A 20,335-nucleotide genomic window follows, 5' to 3' on the forward strand; every position below is an offset into this window, starting at 1 on the left:
CCCCACAGTCCCCCCAGGTGTCCGGGGGCCCCCCAGGGAACCCAGGTGTCCGGGGACCCCCCAGGGGACCCAGGCATCCCCCCCTCACCTGTGCAGAGCACCACAAGCAGCATCCATGGGTGGTGCATGGCGGCCGCCTGGGGTGCTGGGACTGAGAAGTGAGAGAAGTAGGGCTGCGGGGAGGAGGAAGGGGGTGGGGGTGGATTATAGGGGGGCTGGGGGAGGAAGCGCACCCATTGTGTGCTGCAACCAGAAATGGGGATTGTCCCAGCTCACCCGCGCCCCAAAACGGGGGTTAACCCCAACCAGCTGCACCCTGAAATGGGGGTGACCCCTCTGAAATGCAACCTGGAATGGGGCTATCCCCAACCACCTGCACCCCCAAAATGTGGGTCAGCCACCCCCCTGTCCCAGCAGAGGTCCCTCAGCTCTCCCCCCTCCGCCCCGCGCTGCACCCGAGCAGCAGGAAGCGGTCGGGGTTAATTACAGCCAGCGCCAAACCCACACGTATGGGACGCCAGCAGCCCCCCCGGATGCCTGGGTCCGCAGAAGTGCGGGGGCCCCCATGTGAGGTGGGGGAGGCTTAGGGGGGGTGTCATATAGGTGAGCCCCAGGGGGTTGGGGTGTCCCATGTGATTGACCCCAAACTGGGGGAAGATTAGCAGAAATTGGGTGAAATTGAACCAAAGGGAGGAAACTGGTTGAAAAGGAGGGAAATTGATCCAAAAAAGGGAGGGGAAACGGACCCAAACCTGCATGAAATAGCCCCAAAGTGGGTGAACGAGGCCCAAAATTTGGTGATATGACCTCCAGAGTGGGGGAAAAGTAGCCTGCGTTTGGTGAAATTGCCCCAAAACTAGGAGAAATTGTCACAAAAGGGAGGGAAAATTGACAAAAACCTGGGAGAACTGACACCAAAGTGAGTGAAAACAGCCCCAAACTGGGTGAAATCGGCCCAAAGTGGGTGGAACTGACCCAAAAAAAAGGCAAAATTGACCCCACGTGATTGAAACTGGCACAAAAGGGGGTAAAACTGGCCTGAAAAATGGCCCCAAAACTGTGTGAAATTAGCCTAGAGTGGGGGCAAGTGGAGACCCCGAAGGGAGTGAACTTGCTGAGGAGGTAAAACAGCTGGAAGGGAGGAAACAGACCCAGAAGGGGTGCCTGGAGGCCGGCGTCCCGGCGGAGGTTGGGTTCACCCCACACGCTGCGCTTGTGCCGTGGGTGTTTATTTTCCGTGTTCAGCCGCGTGCGCCCGGTGCTGCACCCCCTGCCCCAAAGATCCTCCCAAACAGCCCCACAGATCATCCCCTACTGCCCCACGGATCCTCCCGACTGCTCCCCAAACTGCCTCACACACCCACAGCTGCCCCCTGACTTGCCCCAGAGACCTCCTGTTTCCCTTCCAGCCTATCCCATAGATCCCTCCGGACCCAGAACCTACCCCCCAGACCAAAACTGCCTCTCAGCTGGTCCTATAGACCCTCCCAACCTTCCCCGGAGACACCTCAGTCCCATAAACAGTTGCATTGACTCTCCAACTGCCCCCCAACCTTCCTCAGGGACCCCCCCAGACCGATAACCTACCCCAGAGATCCCAATCCACCCCACTGATCCACCAACTGCCCCTCATTCCTCCCCCGCACCAAATACAAAGGCTTTGGCATGTGCAAGCAAAGAGTGTGTGTGGCCCCCAGTTACCCCCAGCGCTCCCCCTGGACCATCAGTGCCCCGCCAGTGCTTCCAGTCCTGCACCATGCACCGAGAGCACCCCATGCTGTGGAGCAAGTCCTGGGTCAGATCCATGGTCACCCCACGGCATGGAGCAAGTCCATGGCCAGATCTGTGGGTCACACCACACCGTGGAACACCCATGGGACCCCCGTGGGGTATATCTGAGGCAACCCACCCCACGGGGCAGCTCAGGGGTGATAGACCCCCCACATGAGGCTCCCAGGCACCATGGGGGCGCCTCCATGGATCACCCCATCCGATGGGGCACCCGTGGGATGGTCATGGGGTGTCCATTCGATCATTGTGGGGCACCCTACACTATAGCACACTTCAAGGGTCCCATGCCTGAGGCCTCCAAGCACCCCAAGACACCCCCCCCATGACCACCCCAGTGGTGCACCCCATCTAATGGTTCACCCATGGAATGTTCTTGTGGTGGTCGTGGCGTGTCCATTGGAGCTCTCCAGGACACCCTGCGCCACGGGGCACCCCAAGGGTGCCAGATCCCCATGCGTGAGGCCTCCAAGCACCACGGGCACCTTGGAGATCACTTCAACGGTGCACCCCGTCCAACAGCTCGTCCATGGAACGTTCTTGTGGTGATTGCGAGGTGTCCACTGGACCTCTAAGGGGCACCCCGCACCATGTGGCACCATCGGTGGGGCTGGGGGGGGCCGTGACGGCCTCACCCGAAGAGGCGGAGGAAGCATGGCTGGCAGTAGGGCTTGCCCTCCTGCTCCTGAAAGGTGCCCTTGGAGAGGGGCCGGAGGCAGAAGGCGCAGACGAAGTGCTCGGGGTGGAAGCGTTGGGCCATGGCAGTGACGCACCGGCCAGCGATGGGTTCCCCGCAGCCCCGGCACAGCGAGCCCCGCCTGGCGTGGAAGTGCCGCTCGCAGTAGGGGTGGCCGCCATCCTCGAAGAAGCTGCCCCCCACGAAGGGCGCGAAGCACTCCTGGGGACAGGGATGCGGGGATGGGAGCATCAGGGACCAGGGGAGGTGGGGACGTGGGATGTGGGGACATTGGGGACCACAGGAGGCGGGGACATGGGAATGGTGGGGGTCTCACCCGGCAGACGAAGCACTCGGGATGCCAGAGCCCCTCGAGGGCGGCGATGTAGCCCTCCAGGATGGGCCGCCCGCAGCCCCGGCACCGGCTGGAGAAGAGCTCGGCAAAGTCCTGGCGGCAGTACTGCTGGCCATCCTTCTCCAGAAAGCCTTGGGGACACCACAGGGATGGGGGGGATGGGGAGGTGTGGGGACACGGGAGACACAGACGCAGGGATGGCGAGACGTGGGGACACGAAGGATGAGGCTGTGGTAGCGAGGCCAGGATGGAGAAGGAGAGATCTGGGGGTGTGGGGACGGCCGTGGGACCACCATGGGGACACAGGGACACGTGAGCACAGAATGAGGCCGCAGGGACATGGGGGGACAGCGGGACAGGGCAGGGACACGGGAGGCCATGAGGGGACACGAGGTGATCTGGGAGGACAGGAATGGACACGGAACAGGACACAGGGGACACGGAGGCCACCCACCTTCCTCGCCGAAGGGCTGCCCGCACTTGACGCAGCAGAAGTGCTCCGGGTGCCAGTTCTTGTCCAGGGCCGTCACCATTTTCTGTGTCGGGGGTGATGGGGACGTCATTGCAGCCCACCCCCGGGGGTCCCACTGCACCCCAGGGAGTCTCACCGCCCCCAGGACACCCTGCTGCACCCCATGGGGTTCCACAGCACCCTACAATGATCCCCCCCTTCCACGAGCCTACCGCAGCCCCCTCGAAGGTTCCACCACCCCCAGGTGCTCCACCAAGGTCCCACCGCACCCGTGGGGGTCCCGCCACAGCTACGTCACCCCAGAAGGTCCCACTACACCCGAGGGAGTCACACCGTACCCCACATCACCTCACAATGCCCATCGTCACCCCACAAGCCTTCCATGGCCTCCCACAAGGTCCCACTGCACTCCGCAGGGTCCCATGGATACCCAGAAGGTCCCACCACCACTAGGGCAGCCCAGAAGGACTCCACAGACCTCCACTGCACCCAAGGGGATCCCACTGCTCCCAGAGCCCCACCAGAGGTCCCCTCGCCCCCAGGATCCCCTCCAGGGGTCCCCAAACCCACATCAAGGATGGGCTGGGCACAGCGGGCGCAGCGGGGGGAGAAGAGCCGCCCGTAGTCCCGCGGGCAGTAGGGCACCCCATCCTTCTCGAAGAAGCTGCCGCCTCCCAGCTCCCCCCCGCAGCGAGCGCAGACGAAGTGCTCGGGGTGCCAGGCGCACCCCAAAGCCCTCACCACCTGCAGAGAAGGGGGAGGAAGAAGGAAAAAGGAGGGGGGTTACCAACGGATGACACCTCACTCCGGGGTACACCAGAGGACCCCCCCACTTTGGGGCAGAGCCACAGGCAGCCCCATTTTAAGATGCCCACAAGGAAACCCCCCACTTTGGGTTGCAACATCAGGCACACCCCCCTTCTTCCTCCCCCACCAACCTGCCCCCTCCCTTTCACCCCCAGGGGCACCCCAAAACCCACCTTCCCAGCAATGGGCTTCTGGCAGGACCCACAAACCCCCTTTGCTCCCGTGGGGACCCCTTGACGGCTCAGGTCCGACTGCAGCAGCACCAGCATCGAGTCCAAGTTCCCTCCCTCAGGAACCCCCTTTTTGGGTGGCGGCTGGAGGTGGAAAGGGGCAAAAAGAGAGTTTTGGGGGTGCAGGGTAAAATGGGGGTGCACACACCCTGAAACCCCCCCAACTCACAGTGCGGTGGAGGTGGAAGTCGGAGAGTGAGGCCATCAGCTTGTCCAGCTCCTGGGTGGCCGAGGTGGCTGAGGCTGGGGGCAGCGGGGGGGTCTCCGAACTGCTTTGGGCAGGCAAGGAGAAGGTTAGGGGAGGCTCTGGGGGTGTGGTGCTGATAGGGGGGGCTGGGAATCGGAGATGATCCCATTCTGGGGTGCTGCTGACCGGGGTAACCCCACTTTGGGGCGGTGCTGCCCCCTCCAGGGAGACGGACGCGCACTCACCGAGGCGGCAGCGACTTCCCGACTTCACCCCCATCTGCCGCATCCTTCCTCTTCACCCCCTCGGGGCTCTTCAGGGGGGGAAACTGGGCCAGGATCTCATCTGCAGTGGGGGTCACAGCCAGTTTTGAGGTCCCCAAGAAGGTTTTGGGGGTTCCCGGGGTGATTTTAGAGGTCCCCAGAATGACTTTGGTGGTCCCCAGGGTGATTTGGGAGAGGGGGCTGAGGGCGTTTGGGGTGCCTGAGGTGATTTTTGGTGTGCTTTGGGGGCTTTTGGAGTGCTGGGGGAGGGGGGGGGGGTGTGTTCGGGGCAGCCAGAGATGATTTGAGGGTCCCTGCCTGGATTTGGGGGTGGCAGGGGTGGGGTACCTGCAATGGAGCTGTGGGTGGCGTTGAGGTCGCGGAGGAGCCGGTCGAGCTCCCCCAGGCCAGGGGGGCCTGGGGTGGGCCGGGGAGGGCGGGCCTTCTGCACCGTGCTAGGGGACAGGAACGCCGGGGGGTGGCAGGTCCCCTTGTGTCCTCAGGGTGCTCTCTGTGCCCCGCCCTCGGCCCTCCATCTTCCCCTCCCAAACCCTCCTCTCCTCCCCAAGCCCCCCACATTGTTCCCCACGCCCCCTCCAGGTCCCCAAGGTACCTGTAGAGCTGCTCCGTGTCCCCCCCTGGCACCTGGGGACCGGCACACTGGGGGTTAATGAGGACCCGGGATGTTGTCACCCCCCAGCATCCCCATCCCTGGGGTTCTCAAGCTCTCGTGTCCCTCATGTCCGTGTCCCGTCCCCCCCCCCCCCCCCCCCGAGTCCCTGTCCTAATCCCCGATGTCCCCATCCAAGGGGTCCCCAATCCCACTGTCCCCCATTTCCAGGCACCATGTCCCCAAGATCCTCCACGTGCCCAAAGCACCCAGGGCCCCCCAGTGGTCCCAAGGTCCCCAAGTCCCCCAAAGCCCTCCCATGTCCCCAAGGCCCCCAACATCCCCAAAGGCCCCCACGTCCCCAAGATCCCCAGCACACCCACCCCCCCCCCCATCGTCCCCGGGGCCCCTCATGGCCACAGCGTCCCAAACCCACTCAATGTCCCCAAGGTCCCCACGTGCCCAAGGTCTCCAACATCTCCAAGGACCCCCAGTGTCCTCCAATACCCCAAAACCCCTCCTGTTGCCCATGACCCCCAAGGTCCCCTGTGTCCCCAAAGCCCCCCGTGTCCCCAAGGTGCCCAGCATCCCCCGGTGTCCCAAAGCCACTCAATGCCCCCGAGGTCCCCAACATCCCTAAAGCCCACTGTGCCCCCAAGGACCCCCGTGTCCCCCTCCAATATCCCCAGTCCCCACACCCCTGCTTATGCCCAGTGTCCCCAAAGCCCCCCATGTCCCCAAGGTCCCCAGCATCCCCCAATGTCCCCAGGACCCCTGTGTCCCCAAGCTCACTGGGCCATAGGGGGGTGGGGGTGGCCGGGGGGGGTCCTCCCCAGGGGCGGAAGGTGGGTGTGTGGGGGGTGCCCCTCCCGGCGGGTCCGTCAGCAGCACCGGCCGCCGGGCGAGGTGCGACGTCGTCGTCTCCAGGTCGGCCAATAGGGCGTCTTGGGGGTGGGGTGAGGGACGCGGGTGTCCGGGGGATGACCCAGGCACCCATGGACCCAGGTGTCTGGGCACCCATCCATAACAGCACCCATGGACCCGGGCACCCATCCATCTCAGCACCCATGGACTCAGGAGCCCGGGCACCCATCCATCTCAGCACCCATGGACTCAGGAGCCCGGGCACCCATCCATCTCAGCACCCATGGACTCAGGAGCCCGGGCACCCATCCATCCCAGCACCCATGGACTCAGGAACCCATCCATCCCAGCACCCATGGACTCAGGAACCCATCCATCTCAGCACCCATGGACTCAGGAGCCCGGGCACCCATCCATCCCAGCACCCATGGACGCGGGGCACCCATCCATCCCAGCACCCATGGACTCGGGAACCCATCCATCCGAGCACCCACAGACCTGGGCACCCAGGCACCCATCCCTCCCCTGTTCCAGGGACTTGGGCACCCAGTCACCCATCCATCCCAGCACCCATGAACCCAGTTACCCACCCATCCCAGCACCCACGGATCAGGCACCCATCCATCCCAGCACCCACGAACCAGTCACCCACCCATCCCAGCACCCACGAACCAGTCACCTGCCCATCCCAGCACCCACGGACCAGTCACCCGCCCATCCCAGCACCAACGAACCAGTCACCCGCCCATCCCAGCACCCACGGACCAGTCACCCGCCCATCCCAGCACCCACGGACCAGTCACCCGCCCATCCCAGCACCCACGGATCAGGCACCCATCCATCCCAGCACCCACGGACCAGTCACCCATCCATCCCAGCACCCACGAACCAGTCACCCGCCCATCCCAGCACCCACGGATCAGGCACCCGTCCATCCCAGCACCCACGGATCAAGCACCCATCCATCCCAGCACCCACGGACCAGTCACCCGCCCATCCCAGCACCCACGAACCAGTCACCCGCCCATCCCAGCACCCACGGATCAGGCACCCATCCATCCCAGCACCCACGGACCAGGCACCCGCCCTTCCCAGCACCCACGGACCAGGCACCCATCCATCCCAGCACCCACGGACCAGGCACCCATCCATCCCAGCACCCACGGACCAGGCACCCATCCCTCCCCTGCTCCAGGGGCCCCGGCCCAGCGGCGGGCCGGCCGGCCGGAGGGACGCGCGCGGCTCTCACCCAGGTCGTCCATGGCCGGGACTGGGCGCGGCCCCCCGTGACGTCGCCGCGCGCGGGCCCCTCGGTGCCCATGTATGGAAGCGCCCGGCCGCCTGGGCCCGGGCCAGGGAAAGGGCGGGAAGTGGCCGGCCGCCTGGGCCCGCGGGATACGGGGGGGCGGCCCGGGCCCCGGGGTCCGTGCGAGGGAGGAGGACGAGGAGGAGGAGACGACTCCTCGGGAAGGGAACGGCCCGGGGTCCTCGGGATCCGGGATGAGGGGGGGCCGCTGCCTGGGCCCGCGGGACACGGGGCTGCGGATCCTCACCCCGCGGGAGCAGTTTCACCTCCTTTATTGTACGTTCCCTTCGCTACAGCCACGACCCCAAAACCCCGTGAAATCAACCAGAACCGGGTGCCCCTCGCACAACAGCCCTGCCCTGACACTGGGGGGGGGGGGACACAGTGTGCGTGCCCTGAAACGGTGACTCCCTCCCCAAATCTGGGCCTCCCCTCGCTGCTTGCCACTTTTGGGGTCCCTGAGGGTGTGTGTGTGTGTCTCCCACCTCATTATCATAAAAGAAGCGCCTCAACATCTAGATGAGGTCCCCAGGGTCCTCAAGCAGGTCACCGAGGGGCTCCTCCATCCCTCTTGCCTCATCTTCATCATCAAAAAAAGCCGTAACATCTAGAGGAGGACCCCAAGGCCCTCAAGGGGGTCCCTGACGTCCCCACATGGGTCCCTCAACCTCCCTGTCCCCATCTTCATCTGAGGGGTCTCCAAAGTCACCATGATCCTTCAGTGCATCCCTAAGATTAGTGGGCGTTCTCGAAGTCTTAAGAGAGGTCACTTGACCTCCATGTCCTCCTCATTCTCATCTAAGGGGTCCCCAACACCCATGGAGGGATCCCCCAAGACTTAAGACCACAAAACCCTCCCTAAGGTCCCCATGGAGGTCTCTGAAAGCATCCTCAATCTCCGCAAGGTCCCTAAAGGCGTCCCCAAGATCTCAAGAGACCTCTCCTGACTTCTTTGTCCCCCTCATCTCTAAGAGGTCCCCAACAGCCATAAAGGGATCCTCCAGGGTGTCCCCAAGGTCTTACAAAGGTCCCCTGCCTGACCTCCATGTCCTTCTGATTTTAGTGTAAGGGATCCCCAAGACCTGTAAAAAGGGCTCCCAAGGTCTTAGAGAAGTCCTCGGACCTGCATGTCCACACCATCTTCATCTAAGAGGTCCCTAACATCCAGAGGGATCCCTGAAGGTGTCCCCAAGGTCTCAGAGGTCCCTGACCTCCATGTCTTCACCTAAGGGGTCCCCAACATCCATGCAGTGGTCCCCAAGGTCTTGCTGAGGGTCCCCAAGGTCCTAGAGAGGTCCTTGACCTCCATGTTTTCATCTAAGGGGTCCCCAAATAACCATGCAGTGGTCCCCAAGGTCCTGCTGGGGGTCCCCAAGGTCTTAGAGAGGCCCCTTGACCTCCATGTCCACATCATCTTCACCTAAGGAGTCCCCAAGATCCCTAGAGGGGTCCCTAAATGGGTCCACCATGTTGCTGAGGTCTCCATCGGTGTCCCCAAGGTCCTCATAAGGGACCCCAAAGTCATCCTCCAGGTCTCCAAGGTCCTCCTGGACATCTCTGAGGTCCCCATCAGTACCTCTAGGGGGTCGCAGCAGGGGGTCACCCCCACCCCATGGCTCCCCCATATCAAGGTGGGGTTGGGCCCCCTGGGGTGCCACAGCAGCCATCAAGGCCCGGGCCAGGCGAGGGGGACATCGAGCCAGCTGGGCTACCCGAACCAAGCGGGGGGCCACGTTGTGGGGTGGCCCCCCCAAAATAGCCTGGGCGGCCCGAGTGGCCAACGGGGCGCAACCCCACCGCTCGGCCAAGACCCAGAGGGCACCGGGGGATGCAGCAACGGCAGTGGCCATCACACCCTCAAAGCCATCCACCAGGTAACGGCGGGCCAAGGCAATGGCAGCGCCGGCGGTGCCAGGGGACACAGGGGGACACAGGAGGGGACACCCGTCCCTGGGGCTGCCCCGGCAGCCATGGACAAAATGGAGGAGGAGGAGGAGAGGGTGGCGGGGGGCACAGCCTAAGGCCACCGCTGACTGGTGAGCCTCGGCAAAGGCCCCCCCCAACATGGCTCCCAAGACAGGGGACCCCTGGGTCAGGGCTGCCCGGGCCACCGGCACCCCTGGGTGGGCACCGTTGGGTAGGAGGAGGAGGTCATGGGGGGTCTGGGAATAGGGACACGTTGGGGACACAGGGGTACAGGTGGCTGGGCAGGGTGGTGACGCTTGGGGGGCTGGAGATGGTGGTGGAGATGGGTTTGAGGAACTCGGAGAAGCTTGGGGACAGGGGTTGGAGGAACTTGGGGAGGCTTGGGGATGGAGAGATGGTTGGGGACACGGGTTCGAGGACCCTGGGGATGTCTGGAGGCATAAGGATGGTGGTGGAGGTGGGTTGGAAAAGCTCGGGGATGCTCCGGGACACAGGTTGGGGGACCTCGGGGATGTCTGGTCGCACGGGGATAGTGGTGGAGATGGGTTGGAGGAGTTTGGGGAGGTTTGGGGACAGGGGTTGGAGCTTGGGGAGGCTTGGGGACAGGGAGATGGTTGGGGAGATGGGTTGGAGGCCACTGGGGACACCCAGGGACATGGGGATGGTTGAGGATGGGGGTTGCAGGGGTGTGGGGACAATGGGGGACACGGGGACAGTCGAGGACACGGGTCAGAGGACCTCAGAGACACCTGCGAACAGGGGCTGGGGATGTCCGGGGACAGTGGAGAAGGGGATAGTAGGGGACATTTGGGGGGTCTTGGGGCCACTTGGGAATTAAGGTTGGGAGGATCTGGGGACAGCTGGGGACAAGAGGATGCTCGGGGACGTTTAGCAGCTCTCGGGGACACTTCAGGACAGGGGGACCCCGGGGAAAACGGCTCTGGAGATGCTGGGGATATAGGGGACAGCATGGGTGGAGGGTAGAGGATCACAGAGGACAGGGGACACGGGGATCCTCTGGATCCCCACAAGTCCTCGGCGTCCCTCAGCCTGTCCGCATGTCCCCACGGGTTCCCGCATTCATCGGCACGCCCTGGCGCATCCCCAGTGTCACCACGTCCGTCTGCTGGAGAGGTTGCGTGGCCATCCATGTGTCCCCAGGTATCCTCGGTGTCCCCAAAAGCACCTGCGTGTCCCCACGGGTCCTTGAGGTCCTTGTGCCCGTCGAGGGGTCTCTGCAGGTCACCGTTCTCCCCAGGGGTGGCGCCGCTGTCCCCACGTCTGTCCCTCTGTCCCCACGGGTCCTCAGCATCCCCATGTCCCCAGGGGTCCTCGGTGTCCCTGTCTCCACGCACCTGAGGGTCCCCCGTGTCCCCGAGAGCACCTGTGAGTCCGTGGGCATTCCCAGTGTCCCCCCACAGGTCCCCATTTGGGCATCCTCGAGGGATGCCCGACAGCCCCATGCGTCACCGACAGTTCTAACGTCCCCAGCCAGGTCCTCGGTGTCCCCGCAGGTTCACAACAATCCTTCCCGTGCCCAACAACCTCCGGCGGCCTCGACGTCCCCACCTGCACCTCCCCGATGCCCTGCCACGCGTCCCCACCGCCCCGCTGCGTGTCCCTGGCACACCGCGGGGCCGTACCTGCGGGTCCTTGGCACCGGTGTGTCCCGGCGCGTCCTCGCCATCCCCCGGCGTGTCCTTGATGTCCCCCGGCGTGTCCCCAGCATGTCCCCGCAGGAGGGCGATAGCATCAGCAGCGTAGAGTGCGAAGGCTGGGGGCGGCTCGTAGGGGGACGTGGGGCCCCGGGCCACCGCTGAGAGTAGCAGGGCCACCGCCCCCCCTCCCCACAGCAGCCCCCGTGCCGGGGACGCCGGCCTGCACATGCCAAGGACACGTATCATGCCAGCATCATGGCAAAGGGATGCCAAGGGTCGTACCAACAACACGGGTCATGCCAACGTGACAATAATGACTCGAGTCACGCCAGCGATGTGGGTCAACGCCAACGTGACGCCGCCAATGTGGGTCACGCCAATGACGTGGGTCACGCCAACGTGACGTCAACGCTGGGTCGCACCAGCAGGACACCACTGCCACGGGTCCTGGCAATGATGTGGGTCACGGCAGCGTGACGCCAAGGCGGTAGGCGATGCCGTCACGGGTCACGCCAACGCTGTGGGTCACGCCATCGTGATGCCAACGATGTCACACCAACGCGTGGGTGTCGTTATAGGGTCTGGGGCCACCCCCCACCCCGGGGGACATCGGGCTGCACGTGCCTATGACACATCAAGGACGTGCCAATGACATGGCAGGGCACGCAGAGGGGACATACAGGACATCTGCAGGGGAACTATAAGGCTACAAGTAGGAAATTGAGGCACCTGTAGGGGACGAACAGGGCTGCTTACGGGGCGGCTACAGGGAACCTACAGGGCTGCTGGTGGGAGTCCTGCAGGGAGCCCTACAGACTCGGGCACTGGGGATCTACAGAGGACTTACTGGAAATTACTGTGTTCGCTACGCGGCACTCAGAGGCAACCGAAGTTGCAAACTGGAAATACCTATGAGATTGGCTACGGTGGATCTACGGGGCCCCCTATAGAGAATATGTAACAGCCGCAAATCTACTCTCCGCACCCGCACGGGATCTACAGGCTGTTTCCGGGACCCCATACGGATCCTGCGGGGCTCTATGAGCCTGGAAACAAGGGAACAAGCGGGAATCCACGAGGGAATCCCCCAGGTGAATTACAGGGCTGGTCAGGGGGGCCACGGGGGACAACAGGGACACCGCAGGGTCTGTACCGGTAACATACAGAGCTCTACAGGGGATATACGGGCTCAGCAGGAGAGCAGGTAAGGGACCCCCGGGGCAGTCGTGGGCCAGTTTTGGGGGGGGCCCATGGGGGTGCCCGCAGAAAAGGGCTCTATGGGGGTGCTACAGGGTCAGTACCTGGTGAGCAGGGGCAGGGCGGTGGCGCAGGCCAGGCGGGCCGGGGGGGCCCCGCAGCGCAGCATGTGGGTCAGCAGCCCCACGCCGAAGGGGGCCGCCGCTGCTGCCCCCAGGTTGCGCAGGAGTCCCTCACCTGGGGGGGATAACGGGGGTCAGGTCCATAGGGAGGTAAGGCGGGGGGGGGGCATCAGGTCCATAGGACCCCGCCGTGGGTCCTATCTCCTCTCCCTGCCCCCCAGGGTCACCCTGGGAGACCCAGAACAGCACTCGGGACCCCCAGTAGCCCCCCAGCAGTCCTCCAGAGACTCTAAGGACCCCCAAAGACCCTCCCAGGGATCCCAAAAGCCCCCCTGGGACAAATGGGGGCTCCCAAAAGCCACCAGAATCCCCCCAGTGACCACTCAGGACTCCCCCAGAACTCCCCAAAAGGCCAACTGCGACACCCCGGGGACCTCCAACAGCCTCCCAGACTACTCAGGACCTCAAGGAACCCCCAAAGTCCCGCAGGAACCCCCAGAGATGCCCGATAATCCCGCAGGGACTCCTCAGCAACCCTCTGGGGACACCTCACAGACCTCCGAAGGCCAACCGGGCTCCCTGTGGGACTCCCAGCAGCAACCCCAGAGACCCCCAAAGGTCAGCCAGGACACCCCGAGGACCCCCAAATGTCCCCCCCCGAACCCCCAAAGGCCAGCCATGGGTCCCAGTTAGCCCCCCAAAGGCCCCCCCCCCAACTCACCCAACTCCTTGAGGCGTGCCTGGCGCGGGTGCGGGGGGGAAGCCGTACGCCTGGGTCCCCCGGGCTGTGACAGCTCCTCGGCCTGGGACGGTGCTAGGCCGAGGACCAGCCAGGAGTGGAGCAGGGAGGGGATGTAAGCCCGGACCAGCGCCCCCAAAAAAGCAGGGTGTCCTGTCAGGCGCTGCAACACCCGGGCAGCCCGGGGGGCCGGGGCAGAGACCCCTGTCAGGTAGCGGAGGAGCCCCGAAATGACAGGGGCAGTGGCCAGGGCTCGGCTGGGCTCATCGGCAGCTGCCAGGCGCCCCAAAAGTAGGAGAGCGGGGGCTTCGGGGAGCCAAGGGTCCCCCTCGCCCACCCCCCGGGGCAGGGCCAGGGCCCCCATGGGGGGCAGGCGGCGGCGAGGGGGCGAGGGGCAGTGGGGGGGGGCAGTGGAGGACGGGGGGGAGGGCGGTGGGGAGGCAGCTTCAGAGAGGAGCCAGGACCTGAGGGGAGAAATGCGGGGGGGCGCTAAGCAGTTTGGGCGGGTGGATAGCAACAGCCCCGGACCCCCAGAGTGTCGCTGAAGGACAGCCTGGACCTCCCTGCCCCCGACACTGGCACTGAAGGCTGGGACCCCCGTTGCGCCCCTGTTCTATTTCCGAGGACGCTGGGGTGATCCCAGGACTGCCCACCCAGCCCCGAGGTGACAGGGACCTCAAAAGTGACTGCAAGGAGCCCCCCGCAAGGTCCCAAAGACCCCCAAGGGTCCCCCTCAAGGTCTCAGTGACCTCCAGGGACCCCTGGGTACGCCCCAGGAGGTGCCAAAGCCCCACAGCCCCTGCAAAAAGCCCGTCTGTCTGTCTGTCCTCCCACTCACTTGAGTCCCCGCAAGCTCCCAGAAGCTGCCCCAGCCCCAGGGGGGCCCGACAGCTCCCGGGGGAGATCGCATGATGCCGCGGCTTCATCCTCCTCCTCTTCATCTTCCTCCTCGTCCTCTTCTTCCTCTTCCTCCTCCTCCTCATCAGCCCGGGCCCGCAGGACGTCGGCGAGCAGCGGGACGAGGCCCCGGGCCTCCAGGGCTACCAGCGCCTCCTGATCGTAGGCGAAGGCAGCCAAAGCCAGGAGGACGCGGGGACGCCACGGCCGGGCACGGGGCTCGGCCAGGAGGTGCAGGAGAAGCCCCAACCCGCCGGCTGCCCGTACCCGCGCCCGGTTGACCGCCTCCCGGCACAGCAGGCAGAGCGCCCGGACAGCTACGGTGGCGCCGGTAACGTTGGGGGATGCCAACGCCCTCCTCACCTCCTCAGCTACCGCCTCCACCGCCCCGGCAGCCCCCAGGGCGGGTCGGAGCGGGGCGCGGGCGCAGGCATTGGCGATGGCTCCCAGGGCAGGTTGGCGGTGGTCCCGCTTGGCGTGTGCAGCCAAGGCGGCCAAGGCGGGCAAAGCAGGGGCCACGTCGTCGGCCGAGGGGCCGGGGCTGTCGGTGAGACCCCGCAAAGCTCGGGCAACAGCTGGGCAGGCGGGGTGGGCCGGGGAGAGGGACGCCAGGCGGGAGGCCAAGGCTCGGACAGCCCCGGCTCGGCCCAGGGCCCGGCGGGGGGCCGGGGCGGCCCCCAGGATGCGGAGGGCACGGGCGGCACTATGGAGGCACTCAGGGGTGCCGCAGGAGGCAGCCAGGGACACCAGGAGGGGGCCAGCACCTGTGAGGAGGGGGTCCAAGTTTAGGGGATGTGGAGCTGTGCGGTGAGCCTCGGGGACACAGGGATCGTCAGGGGGGCACGCCAAGGCATCCTGGTGCTCCCAGGGATGAGAAGGCCGTTAAAAAGGGCACTGGGGACACACTTTGGGGAAGAAAGGGCACGTCAGGGCATGGGCTGGGGACATCCCACCACATGCAGTGATGAGAAATGCATAGAGGGACACGTTGGGGACACGGCACCCGTCAGGGGACGTCCCAGAAGGCACAGCAATGACAAAACTATAAAGGGAGTCATTTGGGATCTGGGGACCCACGAGAGGATGGGTTGGGGACCCCAAGAATACCCAAAGGACCCCTAAGAACACCTAGGAAACCTTACAGACAGACGAAGGTCCCCCAAAACACTTAAGGGGATCCCTGAGAGCATGCATGTGTCCCCTGCAGATCTCAGGGACCCCCACGGCCCCCTCGGGGACCCTGCTCACCTGCATCAAGGACGTCCCGGGCACCGTCGGGCTCCAACGCCAGGTTGGCGAGGGTGCGGGCCACCCGGTTCTGCACGCTCTCTGGCCCCGGCGAGGACAGGAGGGCCACTGTGGGAACAGAGGTCACGGCTGGGGACAGGTCAGGGGTCACTGGGGGGGTTGGTGTGTGTTGGGATTCTCCAGTTGACCTCAGCGGGGCTTGGACTGAACCATTCCTGGAGAGGTGTGTGTGTGTGTCGGGGCCAGATCCAACAAGGGGGGGGGGCGGTTTGTGTGTGTGTGGAGGCGCGTCTGGACTCCCTCAGTCCCTCAGGGGCATGTGTGGGTGCCCCCCGACCCATTCCCAGCGTAAGGGGGGCCTGCGGGCTCCCCTATTTCCTCTATGGGGGGGTCCAGGCCACACCCCGGTACGGCGGGGGGGCTCAGAGCGGTCCCACTCCTTCCATGGGGGGGTCCAGACCCATTCCCTGTACGGGGGGGCTCTGGGCCGTCCCATTCCCCCTCTCGGGGGCCCAGGCCCATTCCCAGTGCCACGTTCTCCGCGGGAGGCTCCGTCCCCATTCCCTTCCCAGAGGAACTCCCGGCGCCGGCACTCACCGAGGCGGGGGACGCCGCCGAGGCGCCGGGCCTGACGGCGGCAGCCGGGCTCGGTGCAACAGTTCCCGAGGACGCTGAGGGCCAGGTCGAGGGTGCGGCGGGGCCGCTCAGGCCCCAGCAGTTCCAGCAGCGGCCCCAGGCCCCCCCGCTCCCGGAACCGAGCGGCGCCTCCCGGCCGCCGGGTGTGGCGGGTCCGCAGCGCCAGAAGCGCCCGGGCCAGCCCCGGCTCCGCCGCAGCCCGCACGGCCTCCACGCACCAGCCCAAAGGCTCCGACATGGCGGCGGCAGCGCCGCCCGGCCCGGGCCCGGCGGGCGAGGGACGGTGGCCGGGAGGGCCGCGCGCGCCGCGGGGCACGACGGGAAACAAAGCCCGCCCCGGGGCGGGGGGGCGCGGGGCATGGCGGGAAACGGAGTTCGCCCGTTCTGGGCGGGGTGGGGGGGCGCTGCCCCGTACTGGGAGCACCGGTGACCCCCGTACTGGGAGCACTGGTTGCCCAGCCCTGTGCCGCGCCTCGAGGAGGGGGTCCTGGGGGGTGTCCCCCGGCCTGGCTGCTCACACAGCGCCGTTTGGGGCAAAGCTGTAAACACGCTCGCTAGGGCCCGGAAGGAGCCGTGGGCCCAGCGCGCGTTTCTCCTAGGGGATCCGCTCTCCCAGCTCAGACTGGTGCCGGCCATCGCTCCATCCCAGGTGCATTGCCTGGCACTCGGACTGGTTCCATTTCATGCCGCTGACGACTGCCCAACGCTCCCACCTACCCAATCCCTCTGCGAGGCCTCCCGGCCCTCAGCGTCACCGCCACCTCCCCGGTCAGCGGCAGCAGCAAGCTGGCTGACATCGCGGGGCATTCAACTCCTGCATCCAGGTCGTGGACCAATATACTGACCGGTACCGGCCCTCGCTTTGGCGTTTCTGGTGTCACCTATTCTTGCGGGCAGACACAGATGGCGAGGCTGCGCTGCCACGCACGGAGCTCACTCATTTTCCACCCCCCAGAATCCCGTGGCAGCGGCACCGGCACCGTGAAGAGAGCTGCGAAGACGCAGAGGATGTTACGTTATCGTCCCTGCTGCGATGCGCCAGTCCTCGCCGCAGCTCGCCTTTGCCACGTCCCTGCCGTCTCAGTGTTGTGGGTTTCGCCGGACGTGCCGCTGGCCAAGGGGGTGGCAGTTACTCGTGCCCCTGTCAGCGCAGCGGCGGCGGCACTGACGGCGGTTCGATGCTGCGATGTATCCGACGTACGCACATTCGTTTGTTCCCCCCGGAATTTGGGGTTCTCAGGAAAAAAAAAAAAAAGAGCTGGCAGAGCTGAAGCGCAAAATCCTGGAGTGACTGAGCTGGGCTGAAGCACTCGTTTGGCCTCTGGTCACACCGCAGTGCTCCTGTTATTTTTGCTGGGCTCTCCAACATCCCTGGTTTCTGCTATTTTCATTCTTACTACTTATTTACTTTAAAGCATCTAGAATAAAAACTGAAGTAACGGTAACTAGAACAGTCTTTATGAGTAAACAGTGCCTAGGCTCTAGCTCTTATGCAAAACTTTACAGACAGTAGTTACTTCCAATTTACAGTACAAAATTACAAGCAGCAAAATACAAATAATAGAGAGCTAATTGGGATTACTATCTGCCGAAAAATAACTCTAGTTAGTATTAAAAAAAAAATTTTTAAAGTCACAGGCGCTAGTTAATCCCACTTAGTAGTAAAGAGACAGTTACAATATTAAAATACAAATAAATAAAGGAAAGATTTAGGGATGAGTCATGACTAAATTTAATCATAGTTATGACTTACTGAACCAGTCAGTAATTATTCTCAATCTGTATTGTAATAAATAAATTTAGCAATCCATCATTATGCAATAAAAAAATAGAAAACTAGTTGAGAGTCATTAACAGCTAAATTTAAATAGAGCCATTATTAAATAAATTGCAGGCATCGGGATTCCCAATCGGAAACAAAATAAGAAAGTTTTAGAATTTAAGAGGAAAATAGAACTGGAAAGCTAATCGGGAGCGTTTAATACTTAAATTATAACACAGCTGTAAGTAAGTTCAGAGGCAACGATGACTTAGAAAACTGTAATCGAAGCTTTAGATTTTTAAATAAAGACAAATAAAAATGGGTCATTAAATAACGGCTGCGTTCAAATGTAGGTAAGAAAATCCACAGGTGGCAATGATTCTCAATCAGGACTAACAACATCAAAAAATTTAGATTTAAAATAAACTTAGAAAACTAACACGGTGTTTGACTGCCCAAATTTAAACACCTCCCCCCCCCCCCATCACCCCACCCGTGTATGAACTACTTCCAAGTAGGGCTGAAATAAAAGTAAACCCAGTGCAAATTAAATTTGATTAGTGCACAATTAAACTGAATTTTAAAAGCATTTAGAAGCCTCTTATTTAATAACAGTAGTGTTAAATTTATGCATTAATGGTGCCAAAGCTGTATCATCATCATCGTAAAAATTTCCAGATGTGAAGCAGAAATAGAAGACTAATTGGGAGCAGTTTACGGTAATTATATCTTCTTGTCATCACGGTAATTACAGTACTTCTAGTTCGGTTTCTAGTTCATAAAGCGAAATCATGATTTAGAGGAGTAATTAACCTTTCCTTCTGCCTCCGTCTCTGCTTTCAGCGCTTCGGCTCCTTTTCCTTTTTCTTGCGGCCGCAGAGAACCGGAATCCCCCCCCGGGACGCCAGTCAGAGCCTCGCGGTTAAAAGCCCGCCCCACCCGCACGCCGTAGGGAAACGGCCCGGAGGCGGAGCCTGGCGCGGCCAGACGGACCCGGCTGCCGGTCCCCGCGCGGGAAGCCCCAGGCGCGGAGGAACGACCCGAACGGGGTCCGGCGGGGCCCCGCCACGCTCCCCGCCACCCGCAGCAGCTTGTCGGCGACAGACGGGCAGTCCCGCCCTGCGGCCGCGCCGCGCAGCACCGGGAGCGGCCAACAGCGCTCCGGGCCGGGCCCTTACCGCGCTCCCGGAGGCCCGGAAGAACCCGTCAGTCTTCCGAACTCGCGCTCTATGGGCCGCCAGTCCTCCAGCACGCCGCCAGTGCCCGTGAGTCCTCCGAACTCGCGCTGCAGGGTTAGGGGCAGGGTTTGGGTAGGTTAGGGGCAGGGTTTGGGTAGGTTAGGGGCAGGATTAGGGTGGGTTAGGGACAGGGTTTGGGCGGGTTAGGGTCAGGGTTAGAGGCAGGGTTAGGGACAGGGTTAGGGGCAGGGTTCGGGGTTTTGTGCGGTCTGCGCTTGCTCTGGCCGTGAGCACGCGGCCTTGGCAGGCCCCGCCCCGCCGCTTGCCCGGCCACGCCCCCGCGCGCGCCTCCCGCTGACGCCGCCGCGCCCGGAGCGCGGGGGGCGGGGCGGGGTCGCCACGGCAACGGCGGGGCCGCCGCGCGTCTTCCGGCCCAGCAGCGCGGTCCGAGCGCGGGGGGCGCCGCCCGCCGTGGCCGAGCTGGCCGCCGAGGAGCAGGAGGAGGATTTCCAGCGGTTCCTCCGCCGTGAGGACGAGACCAGTAAGCGTGCTGCGGGCCGGCCGGGCCGCGGGGCCGGGCGTTGGGGGGGCGGCGGGGCCGGAGGAGGTCGGACATGCCCGTTTTCTTCGGATAGGGGCTGAAAGAAAAGGGGGGTGGGTAAAAGGAAGGCATAAAAGGAACGAAAAAGAGGAAAATCCCCCCCCTCTCCGGGTTCCGAGTTTGTTTTATTATGTGAAGCCTCCCGTAGGAGCTCAGGTGCCCTGAAGCTTTGCAGGTGCCAAGAGTTGCTTTCTAAACCTAGGAACTTATTTAATGTAGAAGCTGTAGGTAGCTTTTGGACGTGAGATAAGGTTGTATTTGTGTTTCCATTTATAAAGGCCATCCTGGTCACCAGTGCCTTCAAAAGTGTATGTCGTCAGAGCCACGACTGAACTGCTGGTCCCTTCAGGGTCACCGGAGTTGTGTGTGTGTAGATGTGATTTTTTTTTTTAGCCAATTTAGTGCAAGGCTTGAACTCCCTAGACCCAGCTGTAAAGGAAGAAATCATTGCTGAAACAGAGAAAAGGCTCCATGATCAAGAAACTAACAAGGAAGAAGAAACAAAGACTACAGCAAACAGAACGGTCATCCACACACAAGCTTCTCCAAGGTTTTTTTTTTTTCTTCGAAGTTAAAACTGTATGCAGTTTAGGTCTTTTAAATAACACTACTTCACATTTCTTGACCAATACTTACAAGTGCATTCTCAATGTGACTTTATTTTTTCCACTAGTTATCTTATTGGGAGGTACTTGATGTCATGTTGTCTTTGCCTTAAGATTGCTAACAACACAGAATACTTCTGTTGGATTTATCCAAGTTGGGTGCAAGCACTGGGGTGCCATAAGTTGTACCTTTTACCTGTGCTTCAGG

The 20,335-nt window shown here is 62.8% G+C and overlaps 2 protein-coding genes across 3 annotated transcripts; both read right to left on the reverse strand.

Moving 5' to 3' along the window:
* Window positions 1-663: 663 nt before the first annotated feature.
* On the reverse strand, window positions 664-7,531 carry TGFB1I1 (transforming growth factor beta 1 induced transcript 1). Of its 2 annotated transcripts, XM_074930961.1 has the most exons (11): window positions 7,502-7,531; window positions 6,181-6,332; window positions 5,392-5,423; window positions 5,127-5,233; window positions 4,767-4,860; window positions 4,508-4,600; window positions 4,272-4,446; window positions 3,862-4,035; window positions 3,274-3,355; window positions 2,802-2,950; window positions 664-2,686 (listed from the first exon to the last, which is right to left on the reverse strand). In XM_074930961.1, exons 1-11 carry the CDS (start codon window positions 7,512-7,514, stop codon window positions 2,420-2,422), a joined length of 1,338 nt encoding a protein of 445 aa, XP_074787062.1. In that variant the 5' UTR covers window positions 7,515-7,531; the 3' UTR covers window positions 664-2,419. The 2 variants fall into 2 exon arrangements, with proteins under 2 accessions (XP_074787062.1, XP_074787061.1); XM_074930960.1 differs by lacking the exon at window positions 7,502-7,531 and having other exon boundaries at window positions 4,272-4,412; window positions 4,498-4,597; window positions 4,761-4,860; window positions 6,181-7,157.
* A 147-nt stretch (window positions 7,532-7,678) lies between these two features.
* On the reverse strand, window positions 7,679-16,265 carry ARMC5 (armadillo repeat containing 5). Its single transcript, XM_074930959.1, has 7 exons — window positions 15,943-16,265; window positions 15,346-15,453; window positions 14,039-14,861; window positions 13,183-13,664; window positions 12,444-12,576; window positions 11,128-11,362; window positions 7,679-10,839 (listed from the first exon to the last, which is right to left on the reverse strand). The coding sequence occupies exons 1-7, from the start codon at window positions 16,217-16,219 to the stop codon at window positions 8,938-8,940; spliced, it is 3,960 nt and encodes a 1,319-aa protein (XP_074787060.1). The 5' UTR covers window positions 16,220-16,265; the 3' UTR covers window positions 7,679-8,937.
* Window positions 16,266-20,335: the final 4,070 nt, after the last annotated feature.

This window comes from Athene noctua, chromosome 37, assembly GCF_965140245.1.
Source record: "Athene noctua chromosome 37, bAthNoc1.hap1.1, whole genome shotgun sequence".
Taxonomy (NCBI): Eukaryota; Metazoa; Chordata; class Aves; order Strigiformes; family Strigidae; genus Athene; species Athene noctua.

Excerpts from the sequence above, each read along its gene's own strand:
- ARMC5 (XM_074930959.1), bottom strand. The coding sequence starts at position 16,219 with ATGTCGGAGCCTTTGGGCTGGTGCGTGGAGGCCGTGCGGGCTGCGGCG. Across the intron at positions 14,862-15,345 it reads CCGGGACGTCCTTGATGCAG|GTGCTGGCCCCCTCCTGGTG; the intron begins GTGAGCAGGGTC and ends CCCTCCTCACAG. Across the intron at positions 10,840-11,127 it reads CCGGTGCCAAGGACCCGCAG|GTGCGTGGAGACAGGGACAC; the intron begins GTACGGCCCCGC and ends GGGGACCCTCAG.
- TGFB1I1 (XM_074930960.1), bottom strand. The coding sequence starts at position 6,441 with ATGGGTGCCCGGGTCCATGGGTGCTGTTATGGATGGGTGCCCAGACAC. Across the intron at positions 5,424-6,180 it reads CCCCACCCCCCTATGGCCCA|GTGCCAGGGGGGGACACGGA; the intron begins GTGAGCTTGGGG and ends GCCGGTCCCCAG. Across the intron at positions 4,598-4,760 it reads GGGAAGTCGCTGCCGCCTCG|TTCGGAGACCCCCCCGCTGC; the intron begins GTGAGTGCGCGT and ends TGCCCAAAGCAG.